Genomic DNA, 12,950 nt, shown 5'->3' with positions numbered 1-12,950 from the left:
TTTGTAAAATAAAGGGATTGGTTGTTTCCTGAATTTGGCTTCTCTGGAATTCCTGCATCCTAGTCATACATTTTCTTCCCCACTGTAATCCGTGCAGAAGCTACTCCTCGTCGGGGTACTAAAAGGGGTAGCACGAGCCGTGATTCCCTGGTCGGTAGGGAAGCTAGAGATGGCAGACTAAGGCATAGCCTAGTGATGGGAAGAGGTTGATGCCTTCCCACCCACCCAGGTTCAAGGTATGGTACTTGCAATTTGGATTTGTTGCACCAATTATATTGTAGGGGGTTCCATTACAGTCTTTCTATTAAAAAAATGGTGAAGCTAGAGATGGCAAGCGACGGACCGTCGTAAAATGGACGGAAGCAGGTTTGTGCACGGTGAGTCGGTGACAACAGCCTGCGGTGTGGGGCTGTTCCCTTCTGTTCTGTTGAGGGGACATGTGTGCCTGCTGGAACTGAAGAACTAGAGTGAGCTTACTATACTACCATGGCTGTCTATATAATTTCTTTGCTGCGATCAGCTCTGGTTTGCGGCAGAACAAAATGGTGGAAGCTGGCACCTGCACTCTACTCTTCTGAAATCATGTACTGTATGTTCATCCTGAAAGGCACTGGTAATTTGAGATCTTCCAAGTTTGGTTGCAGACTTTTGTGTACATGGCGAATTGGCAAGCAGATACTAGCACGTCGTGCACGCACACAATCAGCTCTCTGAAGCAGCCATAAACACACGGACAACTAAGCAGCTGTCTCTAACTCTGAACTAACCAGATGTCTGCCTGCATTAATCAGCTGTCTGAATTAACCAGATCGTGCTCTGCTCTAAAGATTATGTAAAAGATGTGAAATAGCACACCATATTACTACGGTGAACTGTAAGTACACATGGAAAACAAAAGGCTCGATCGCCAGCACACGACTGCAAGTGCACTTATAGTCACGCACGATTTGCCCAAGGACATGCTTGTTTGTTCTGCACAAAGTAAACACGATTCAGCACGACCTTCTCTCTCCAGTTCTGCAAGTTGAAGTTCATTTTCCCCCATGCTTCAGGCCTTTGAGCGCCTTATTTTCATCAGAGCTCACGGAGCAGGCAAATAAAAGAACTTGACTCCCTTGAAGAGGGCAGTTACCAATTGTGTTCATCACTTGTATGCGCACGAGCGACCCTGCAAGGAAATTAAACACATTCAGGTCAAGAATGGTGAACATACCAAAACCGATCTTTTAGCCTACAAACTTTTAGAATCAAAGTTGCAAGAAAAAAAAAACCAGAAACATACATGGTAGTTGTATCTCTATTCAGACTCACGCTTGCGCAGTGAAGGAATCATATATTTCCAGGATTTTGGTTCCCATAGTTTAGGCCCTGTACATGGAAGGAAAACAATGTCACAATATCTCTATGAACATTAATAGAAGAGCTATACAAATAAATGATAGTGAGATAGACATAAAAGAATAAACTGTGTACGGTCACTACACAAGAGAGCATACTTCCATGGTGTATTAACTTTTACCAAAATGATAGAAAATACAGATCGGCCACACATGACGTCAATCCAAGTCAAACTTACGGTATACAAATAAATGATATTGGAATAGCCATATCAGAGAAACTGTGTACGCGGTCACTACATACCAAATGTGAAAATACAAGGAGTTGGATAAACTTGAAACTACAGGCTGCAATATGTACATCTGTAAACTATACAGATGGAAAAAGAGATACAAAATGGGGTAAATGAAATTGAAAGGTACCTTCATTAGGATGGCTTGAACCAGCCTTAGATAGATCCTTCAATTCAAGGCTATCAAGCCGCTGTTGGAGATGTCCATGAAGTGGCTTCATATTTAAAGCTGGGCAGTATTCAATGCGGAGCTTCTGAAGGGCCGAGTAACTCCCAAGACTTCCTGGTACAGATGCCAGATGTTTGCATCTATTAAGGTATAGATATTCCAGTAACGGTAGGTCTCCCAAACAATCCAGCGACTCCAGCCCATTGCAATTAGCAATATCCAAAAAATAGAGTGCATCTAACTGCGCTGGCACGAAACGAAGCTTATTACAGCTAGTTATACCCAAATAATTAAGACATGGCAAAGGATTAATTCTGGGTGAAAGTGACTGCTCTAGCAAACATGTGGACGTGAGGTCATTGAAGTGTTCCGATGATGATGCGGTATCAAAGTGTGGTATACTCTCCAGCTCTGTATCATCCTGCCCCAGTATGGACTCAAGACTGTTGCAATCCAGCATATCAATACTTGTGAGAGATGGCGGCAGAACGAAAAGCTCTGTCAAACTTCCACAATGATATATTGCTAGTTCTTTTAGATTTGGCAGGAGTTGATCCCTTACTTGAGTACGGGTACGGCATCCTTTCCCCTGGGTGTGTCCTACTAGCTTGCTGCAGGAATTAATGGATAAACTATTCAATGATACCAAGCAACGGAACTCTTCTTCAGGCCAGTAGATGAGCATATCACAAGATTCGATAGTCAAATGCACAAGCTGACCAAACCATTTCCAGACCCCAACAGTTGGCTGCAACGGAGTTGAGCAGAACAAAAAGTTGCAACCATCCAACCGCAGGTTCCAAAGAGATACTTCACAATCCTGATCAAGCTCTGTTACTGGTGCTGCTTCTGTATCATCACTGACGGACAGGCCAACCCCAGACAAGCAAGACATATACCTGGACTTAAATATTGATAAGGATAGCTGTGCCTTTTCTTCTCTTAGAGTTATAAACTTGAGTTTTGGTGCTTCAGGCAGAATTGCTAGCTTTGGGCAGTCCTTAATTTTAACATTCTCAAGTTGAGGAAATGCTAACTCTTCTCCTTCTGTTGCCACCCATCTCTCAAAAATCTCCAATTTTTTTAATCTGAGATCTTTTAATGCTGGAAATATTGCAGATGAACTGTGATTGCATAGGCTTTGAAGTTTGTTCAACCTTTTCAAAACAAGAACTTCAAGGGACTTAAATTGACCAAATTGGGGAAATTCCTCACACATTGTACAACCATCTAGCTGGAGCTCGGTCAAATGCTGCAGAAAATTAATACTTACCACCCATGCCGGGAAGCCAGTACCTCTATAGGAGCGTATTCTTAGAAACTCCAGGGCAGCATGAGGTTTAAGAGCATCAAGCACATTCCTGTGGTGGCCCAATTCATCACTGCTGTCATCACCCCATTTAAGAGATAAATGTGTAAGTTTCTCTTTATTTCCAAGGCTGCATGCTTTAGCATCTACTTCAGTTGCAAACTGAAGATGAGATAGCTCTAAATCACCACCAAGATTTAAGTCCTGTAGTTCTCTAATAGTACTGCAACCAGGACTAGAGCTCACCACAAAATATGTTAGAGTCTGTAGAGAAGTGAGTTGCCCGAGGCCTGGAGGCATGCACTTCAATGATGAGCATCCATTTGTATAGAGGTGACGGAGATTTTCCATATACTTCATATCCTCTGGAAGTCGACCAAGACTTATGCATTTACAAAGCTTAAGAGTCTGTAGATTATACAGTATGCTTATTTCCTTGGGAAGCTCTTCGATCAACATGTTATTTGAGAGATCAAGATACCTCAGGTGCTGTAAGTGCCTTGGTTGGAGTGGAAGTTTTCTCAATCTGAAGAGTTGCAGTGCTCGCAGATAATTGTACTTCGACAAGTGTGGTGCTGAGCCACTGGTGTAGACATATGGATACAGCAGTGTCTGGAGAGCAGGAGAGTGTTTCTTCAAATAATCATCCAACAGAGTTCTGATATACGCATATGATGAGAATAAGTAACGTGTAGGACCAGTGGACAGTAACTCCTTTTCATTAGGCCTATCAACTATAGTAAGACAATCTTTTCCCATAACAGACAAGGCAATGTCATGCATAAGATCATGTATCTTGCATATTGTTCTAGGACGGAGCTCCCCCCGCCATTCTCTTCGAGGGATTCGCTTGACATCTTGAAAGAATGACCTCCAAGTTAACTCATCAAAAATTTCTCTACCTACCTTCTCAAGATTGTCACCTTCTTTCAGTGGTATGAAATCATGTGCCATCCATAGCTGAATTAATGTTTCAACATCAATCTCATAATCTTTGGGAAATACAGCACAAAAGGCAAAGCATTGTTTCAAGTGTGATGGCAAGTCATCATAGCTGAGCTTGAGTACAAGAAAAGTTTCTGTGCCCTCATTGCAAGTGTTGCTTCTGGCTAGTATGTCTGTCCATTCTTTCATGCTAGTCTTGTTACTCAACATAGATCCAAAGGCTTTGGCAGCTAAAGGTGAGCCTCCACATCTGTCCATAATCTTATCAACCACACCGCTTAGCTCAGCAGCCTTTGGCTTCTGCAAACAGAATGCTCTATTCTCAAATATTTCATTAAGAAATACTTTATCTAGATTTCCGAGATTATGGCTATCATCAATACACATCTTCATAATTTGTGCTACTTGCACATTCCGAGTGGTCGTCAATATTGCACTACCCTTGGCACCGTGCTTCAGGCAGGTCTTGAGTTTTTCCCACTTATCAGCAACTTCATTCCATACATCATCCAACACAATAAGGTATCTCTTTCCACTTACTTCATTTTGAAGGTTCCGCAATGCCTTTTCACGATGGATCTCATTGGTCTCACAGATGTTGTTTGCAATCTTCACAAGATCAAAATCATCTGACACACAACACCACCTCTGTAGCTGGAAATGCTCCTTGGTTACAGGGTCATTGTAGACAAGCTGAGCAAAGGTGGTCTTGCCCAGCCCGCCCATTCCAACAATGGGAAGGACCATGAGATCCCTGTTGCCAGCTTGATCAATCAATATATCCACGATCTTCTTCTTCTCTTCGTTTCTGGACCTGCTGACAATATCCTTCTCAGAGTCCATTATTATGGAATCTGTGTTGCGCCACTGCTTGGATGGTGGTGCTTGCTGAGTTTGGTTGAATCCAAAGTCATTCATCTCTCTGACAAGGTTCTCAATTTTGCGCACAATCCTGCACAATTTCTTGCCCATCCTGTAACGAAATACAATGGGGTTGTGAGCAGGGAAGAGGCTTACGATGTCAAAGCCAAGCTTCTTGTAGTGTCCCTTATTCTTGGCCTCACGCCTGAGCGCCTCGTACTTGAACTCGTCGAAGACATCGTTCGCCTCATAGGCTGCCTTCTTGAGTGCTTCGAGCCAAGCACTCACTCCAGGTCGGGAAGCTCCTTTCTCCTCCGCATCTTGGATGACATCCAAGATCGCCAGAAGCTTGCGCTTCAGGGTCTCACGCTCCTCCTCCATGCCATTCATCACTTTGTACTGGTCCAGCAGGTAGCTGGACGCCTTGTTTGTCAACATGGATACCAGTGGCCTGACTACATACTCCGCCATTGTTGCTCTAACAGCTCCCAGCTCACAAGAACACACTGCACAAACACAGGGAAACACAAGGGCTATGCAGAAGAAAGATGGTCTGGGGTTGTGCGGATCTAGATTCCAGGCAACTGGATGAGCGCGTGTTGACTCTCCGGGGGAGGTGGTTGGGGCTGGTGAGTGGAATACGATGGGTTAAGGATTAACAAGAGGTTAAGAGGTAGCTAATTTGAGATTGGTATTGCCGTTTGTCATATTTTAAGAGCGATTTGGTTTGATAGTGAAAAAGACAAACTCTTATATGATTTTTATCTCATGAGCAGTATGATTGGACTGGGAGGGATCTCAAGGAAACAAGATCCATCATTCATCCTCTGAGAAACTTTAACTTTAGCGACTAACCATATAATAACATCTGTGCTCACAGAAAAATGCACCCAATGACTCCACTTGAAGTTAAGTACTACTCCCTCAGTCTCAAAATAAGTGTCTTTGATTTAGTGCAATTTTAGTACAAAGCTGTACTAAATCAAAGACACTTATTTTGGGATGGAGGGAGTAGTATAATAGATGTCTTTTGTCTGAAAAAAATGCACCCAATGACTTCACTTGCTCATAACTCGGTATAACTTGTGCCCATATCGATACGAACAGAACATATTTTAAAGGTATTATTATTAGTGATAATTCTAGCAACGAAGAGACTGAATATGAGCAGGAAAAAACATTGGTTTTCTTCTAAAGGCACTTGGACGCCTATGTCGTTTAACATAGAGAGTGGTGGCCTAGGTTTTCATCTCGTGGGCAGTATGATTAGTCCGGGAGAGATCTCAACCCAATAGGATCATCATGGGTGAAACTTTACCTTGAGCGACGACCTACCATGTGTGTGTGCTAACAGAAAAATGCGTCCAGCTCCCAGCTCAAGAGAACACACTTCACAAACACAGCGAAACACAAGAGCTATGCAGAGGAGAAATGCTATGTGGTTGTGCAGATCTAGATCGCAACTGGATGAGCGCGTGTTGACTCTCCGGGGGGGAGGTGGTTGGGGGCAGGTGAGTGCAAGACGATGGGTTAAGACTTAATAAGCTTATAAGGGATAGGTACTTTGAGATTAGTAATGCCGTTTGTCATCTCTTAAGAGGGTTCTAATTCGGTAGTGAAAAAGACCAAGTCTCACATGATTTTTTTATATCGTGGGCAGTATGATTGGTCTGATCTGGGAGAGATCACAAGGCAATAAGATCCTTTATTGATCGCGTAAGAAACTTTAGCTTTAGCAACTACACAATATACTAATAGCATGTGTGCTCTGCTCATAGAGAAAAAACTCCACTTGAAGTTAAGTACGTAATTTGTGCCCATCTCGAGACAGGGATAGCGTATTCTCAAGGTGGTAATTCTAGCAACGGAAGAGACTGAATGTGAATAGTGAAAAAAACATTGGTTATCTTTAAAGTTCTACTAGCAACCTGAATTTTATTTCAGTCTAGGAGAGAATTCAAGACAATAAAGATCATGAAGGGAGAAATTTTACCGCTGAGTTCGCCATGCTGAGCCCATCCACTCCTTCAGCGACCAACCATGTGATCCCATGTGCGTGTGCTCATAGAAAAAGGCGCCCATTTGCAGTCCAGATATCTCCACTTGAAGTTCAGAGCATCTCCGACCCCGTCCCTATTCGACTCGGCCAAACAAATCCGGGTCCGGGCCACACAGAGCCGGTGCCGCGAGCCAAGGGAGGAGCCGGCAGAGGTGGTGGTCGGTTGGGGAAGCGAGCGGGAGGCCCAGCCGGCGACCTCGACGGCCACCCCGCAGCCGCACGGTGGGGCCGCCTGCGGGGGAGGCAACCGATGCGGCGGCGAGGAATAGATAGGGGGTACTGGAGGGGGTTGCAGCCTGGGTGGCCGTCGCCGGCGGCGGTGGTCGGAGTAGGGAGGAGCGAGGCGGCGGTGATTTGGGCGGCTGGCCGGTGGATGAGGTGGACGGAGGAGAGGGACTGGGGGATCAGGTGACATGCCTCTTGGCAGTCACGGCGTAACATGCGCCCTCCCATCCACCGCTATTTCTCCATCCAACGGCTATCAGCGAACAAAGTAAAAGAAGGCAACACCTAGTAGTTTTGGCATGGAGACGAGACGATGCGGGTGAAAAAGAGGAATAGGCGGGCTCGTCAGTTCTTTCCCGCGCCCGCTGCAGAGCAGATGGAATCGGCGCCGCACCGCCGCTGAGGGAACCGGCTACATCGCCGCCGTCGTCCGCCACAAGGCCACGAGATCCACCACCAGGCCACCGCAAGGGAGTGGACGAGGGGTTGGGGTGGAGGGGCACCGCACGGATGGCGACGGGGCCGGGGCATCGCCGGGGCCGAGCCGCCGCGGAGGTGCTCGAGGAGGGGTTGGGGCTGAGCTGCACGCCGCGGAGGTGCTCGAGGGGGGCCGGGGCTGAGCCGCCGCGGAGGTGCTCGAGGGGGGCCGGGGTTGAGCCGTCGCGGAGGTGCTCGAGGGGCGCCAGGGCTGAGATTCCACGGAGGTGCTCGAGGGGGTCGGGGTTGAGCCGTCGCGGAGGTGCTAAGGCCATCGGACCTCTTCGATTCCGCCGATTTGGGGGCTTCTCTGCTCCAGATTGTGGAGCTTCTCCACCTAAACAGGAGCAACCTACAGGAGGATATTTAGGACAAAATTTAGCGGAACAATGTGTGTTGCTTGAGGAGTAATCTGTAGAAAATCATCATCCTGTTTATATCTTTTGAGTGAAGACAATTGTTCGAACAAGTCCCTGATGTTGAAGTGATGTCATTGTATTTGGTGCACATCATTCAATTTCCTTAGTCATTGCTGCACATCCGTGCTTGTTTTTTCTCTGATATACATGTCGTTTTGAATTTTGGCAGAATTTGGGTATTATGCAATTGTGAAAGTGTTGTGCAATGGCACAAATTGACAAGAGGATACCTCAAGTTGGTATGAGATTCAAAGATTCAAATGAGGCTTGGATTTTTGGGGTAGAATATGGGGGTCACATAGGCTTTGATGTGAGGAAAAGATGCACCAACAAAAGCAAATTTGATGGAAAGGTGACTTCATGCAGATTTGTTTGTTCCAATGAGGGTCTTAGAAGGAAATGTCAAACCGAACGTGAGCCAAAGCGTTTTAGAGCTGAAACAAGAACTGATTGTCTAGTTCGGATGGTTATTACATTGGATCGAGCGACAGAAAATTATGAAATTACTGAAGTTGTGTTGGAACACAACCACTACCTTCAATTGCCACAACCCCGCCACTTGTTGGCTTCACAAAGGAAGATTTCAGAACTGCAAGCTTTCGAGATAGAAACCGCTGATGATTCTGGAATTATGCCAAAAGCCGCACATGAGTTTGCTTGTCGTAAAGTTGGTGGGCCGCTTAACCTTGGCTATACTTGCCGGGACCAAAAGAATCATTTGCGAAGCAAGAGACAGAGAGAATTGGCTTTTGGACAGGCTGGGAGTATGTTGAAGTATTTTCGCGACAAAGTTGCTGAGAATCCATCATTTCAATATGCTTTGCAGCTCAATTGTGAGGAGAATATTGCCAACATATTCTGGGTTGATGCTAAAATGTTACTTGATTATGCACACTTTGGTGATGTTGTCACATCTGACACCACATTTGGCACAAATAAAGAGTATAGGCCATTTGGTATTTTTCTTGGGCTCAATCAGTTTAGAGAAACCACCATTTTTGGTGCTGCCTTGATGTTTGATGAAACACGGGACTCGTTTATATGGCTCTTTGAGAGTTCTCTAGCAGCACATAATGGAAGACAGCCTAGAACTATTTATACGGATCAAGATATAGCAATGGGAAAAGCTATAGAGCATGTCTTCACGCAATCATATCATGGATTGTGCACCTTCCGCATAATGCAAAATGTTGTCAAACATTTATCTTCAATGAAGGGCGAAGAGGAAGATGAAGTGGAAGAGAGAGATGAAGTGGAAGATGAAGAAAAGGAGACTCACATTCTGACTGATTTTGGTGCATGTATGTATGGCTATGAGGACAAGGCAGAATTTGAAGAAGCGTTTGATAAGATGAGACAAAAGGTGCATAAGAAAACTTGGTTAGATAGTATCTACAAGGTGAAGGAAAAATGGGCTGAATGTTATATGAGAGATGTCTTCAGTTTGGGAGTGAGGAGTACACAACTAAGTGAGAGCTTCAACAATGCATTGAAGAATCATTTGAAATCAGATTTTCATATAGTTCGATTCTTGATGCACTTTGAGAGGACGATGGAAGTGAAAAGAAGAAAGGAATTGGAATCTGAATTTGAGGCAAGGAAAAAATTACCAAGAATCAAAATGTTCACACCTATGTTGGTGCAAGCAAGCAAAGTGTATACTCCAATTATTTTTGAAGCTTTCCAAGGTGAGTATGAAAGATCCATGGCTGCATGTTGTAGAGTATTGGATGGAAATAACAAATTTGGTGTTGCTATTGGGAGTTTGAATGGTGATTTACAGTTCGAGGAGGAGCGCATAGTGATAGGTGATCCTTTGACCCAAACCATTTCATGTAGTTGTGGAATGTTCAATAGGGCAGGAGTATTGTGTGGACATGGTCTCAAAGTTCTTGATTTGCTGAATATAAAGACATTGCCAACACATTATGTCTTAAAGAGATGGACTAGAGAAGCACGCAATGGAAGTATACAAGATAGGCAAGGAAGGAATGTTGTAGAAAATCCAAAACTAGAAGCTCAACTTCGGTACCAGGATTTGTCTCATAAATTTCACAATTTGGCACATAAAGCAGCCAACTATTTAGGCAGTTAGGCAGCCCGCTTGCTCTTTTGCGGGGGGCACCTTACGATGTTCTCTTCCACTGTAGACTCCCTAGCCACCTACTTCATGTTCATCTTCTACTTAGCAAAGAAGATCATAAAGAACTTGGATGCTTCTGCAGGTCCATTTGGGCTATCGAGGATACCTGTTCTGGTACCAAGTACCTTATTGCTTGGAAAAATGTTTGTCAACCCAAGATGACTGGTGGTGTAGGCATAAAAAATCGCCAACTTCAAAACAATTTACTCGACGTGAAATTTTAGTTCAAGCTTTTACAAAACCAAGAACTCCCTTTAGTCCATTGGTATCGTAATCAATACTCCCTCAACTTCCACAAAAAACCCAAAACCTCTTCCTTCCTCTGGAAAATAGTGAACAACCATCTCCCTTCTCCAAAAAATATCCTTCGTCCTTACCAATAATGGCACTTCTACCTTCTTTTGGCTTGATACTTGGTTGATCGAATAAACCCAAGCCTCAACCTTCCCCCACATTTACCCTCACTCCACCTCCCTCTTCAGTCTAGTATCCCAAGTCTTGCAAAATAGGTTACTCGCTAACCTGCGGGATCGCCTAACCTGTGTTGCTTCTGTCGAACTTGCTTCTATTTTATCTTTGTTGCGGGATGTTACCTTCAAGGACGCTCCGGATGACAAGCTCCTCATCCATGGGACTTCGTTCTAGAGTGTGCTTACTCGCTACACTCCCCCTACTCCAAGATTGATGTCAATATTAGTTTTTCATTTGGGAATCGTCGGCCCCAATCAAGGTCAAGATTTTTGAATGTCTTTTGTTCAGAGATAGGTTCAACACCAACGCGAACTTACTCCACAAGACCATATCCACCGAATCTTTCGGCCCATGATGTGATCATTACTACGAGGATGCAGCTCACCTTGTCATCCTATGCCCCGAGACAACATAGGTTTGGATGCTCCTCGCCCTCAATGCCCCTACCACAATCGACCACATTTGGGACCCTCACACCCCGCTAGGGCCTCAACATCAATAATTGGCCCATTGTCACCCTCTCCATCTTTTACAAAATATGGGACTCTTGCAACGCCTGTGTTTTCTGCAACGAGCATCACTCGGTGTCTGACACCCTCAAAAACATCATCTCCGACTATTTTATCTGGATCTTCATATTTAGGAACCCTGTTAGCAAAGAGTGTACTATGTCCCGATGCTTCTATCTCTCCTCTCACTATGTAAACACTGATGTGACCTTATCTACAGGATTCTTGAGTAATGCATTCATGTGGGTATCCCCCCTGATTGTTCAAAAAAATTGTCGCATCAACAATAGTTCGATATGTGTTTGTGTGGGCAAAAGGGGAGGGCCTTATGGAGTTGTTTTGAACTTCAAGGTTGTTGTTGGAATCTGTTGGCTCGTCCTCTAAGGAAAATGATTGTCAAATATAGGTCAATGATACCTTCTTAGACTGAATCAAGGCACACCGTCACTATTAGTCTGTGGGCCATTGGATTGACGAGCTATGATATTATAGATGAAGAAAGCGAAGCGAAATCTAAAAAAGCATGGGACAAATAAATTCGAGCGGGTAGTAAAGGAAGAATTCTCAGCAGCTCAAGGATGGAGGCACTAGTAGAAAAAGGGGCTTTTGTCCCAGTTGGTAAGGCCCTTTAGTCCCGGTTTTTGAACCAGGACTAAAGGGTCGTTACTAATGCCTCTCCCTACACGAACCGGGACTAAAGGCCGCGGCCACGTGGAGCTCCACCTTTAGTCCCAGTTGGTAACACCAACCGGGATTAAAATAATTTTATGATTTTTTTTGAATTTTTTTTTGAATTTTTTTTGAATTTTCAAATTTCTGAATTATTTTAACCTCTAATCTCTAATCACCACCCCTCATCACTGCTCAATTTATCCTCTAATCTCTAATCACCCCTCATCATTCCAAATCATCTAACTTTCCGAACGGTCACCCATCCTCCCACTCCCCCAGCCTGAGCACGCTTAACTTCCGGGTTCTATTCTCACTCGTTTCCAAGTCTGCACTTGTTGTTTTCCTGACAATAGTAAGATGTCAATCCTATTAACCCTCAGGAATTTAGCTTGAGCATGAAGTGACACATTTCACTGTTTGAGTTTGAAACTATTGTTTTTAAAAACAATAATTATTTAGTAACACTAATATTTCTTGAATAATTAGTTTGACCATTGTTTGACCACAGTTTGACCATAGTTTGACCAGATTTGACCAAAATTCAAAATAACTGAAATAATTATTTAGTAACACTAATATTCTAGAATAATTAGTTTGACCATTGTTTGAACACTGTTTGACCACAATTTGACCAGATTTGACCACATTTTTTCCAAAAAAAAAATTGAAACTATATTTTTTTCTGTTACTAGTGGCGCACCTAGCAAATGGTGCGCCACTAGTAAGTTTGAAATTTTTTCGATTTTTTCCACTCTAGATCTTAAAAGCCCCGTAACTTTTTTTCTGTTAGGTTTTTGAGGATTTTGAAAATGTTTAACAAGGTTACCCCGGTTAAATTCGGATGTAACTTTTCGAGTAGATGATTTTTCATATAAAAAACTTTTTCATCCGAGTTCGTATGCAAAAGTTATGCCCATTTTACAAATTCCAGAGAGATTTTGCAAATAAAGTCGAAATTCATATTTGTAAATTTTCCCAACAACTAGACCACATATCACATGGGAAACTTAATTTTTTTTTTGACATTTCCATCATTTTCTTTTGTTTTTTCTAAGACTGAA

At 43.6% G+C, this 12,950-nt stretch overlaps 1 protein-coding gene across 1 annotated transcript; it reads right to left on the bottom strand.

Moving 5' to 3' along the window:
- Nucleotides 1-594: 594 nt before the first annotated feature.
- On the bottom strand, nucleotides 595-6,893 carry LOC123180022 (putative disease resistance protein RGA4). The gene is made up of 3 exons (XM_044591975.1): nucleotides 1,761-6,893; nucleotides 1,283-1,368; nucleotides 595-1,168 (listed from the first exon to the last, which is right to left on the bottom strand). The coding sequence occupies exons 1-2, from the start codon at nucleotides 5,383-5,385 to the stop codon at nucleotides 1,298-1,300; spliced, it is 3,696 nt and encodes a 1,231-aa protein (XP_044447910.1). The 5' UTR covers nucleotides 5,386-6,893; the 3' UTR covers nucleotides 595-1,168; nucleotides 1,283-1,297.
- Nucleotides 6,894-12,950: the final 6,057 nt, after the last annotated feature.

Source organism: Triticum aestivum, chromosome 1D (genome assembly GCF_018294505.1).
Source record: "Triticum aestivum cultivar Chinese Spring chromosome 1D, IWGSC CS RefSeq v2.1, whole genome shotgun sequence".
Taxonomy (NCBI): domain Eukaryota; kingdom Viridiplantae; phylum Streptophyta; class Magnoliopsida; order Poales; family Poaceae; genus Triticum; species Triticum aestivum.
The sequence above is the reverse complement of the archived record's forward strand: the minus strand, read 5'-3'. Positions and strand labels throughout refer to the sequence as shown.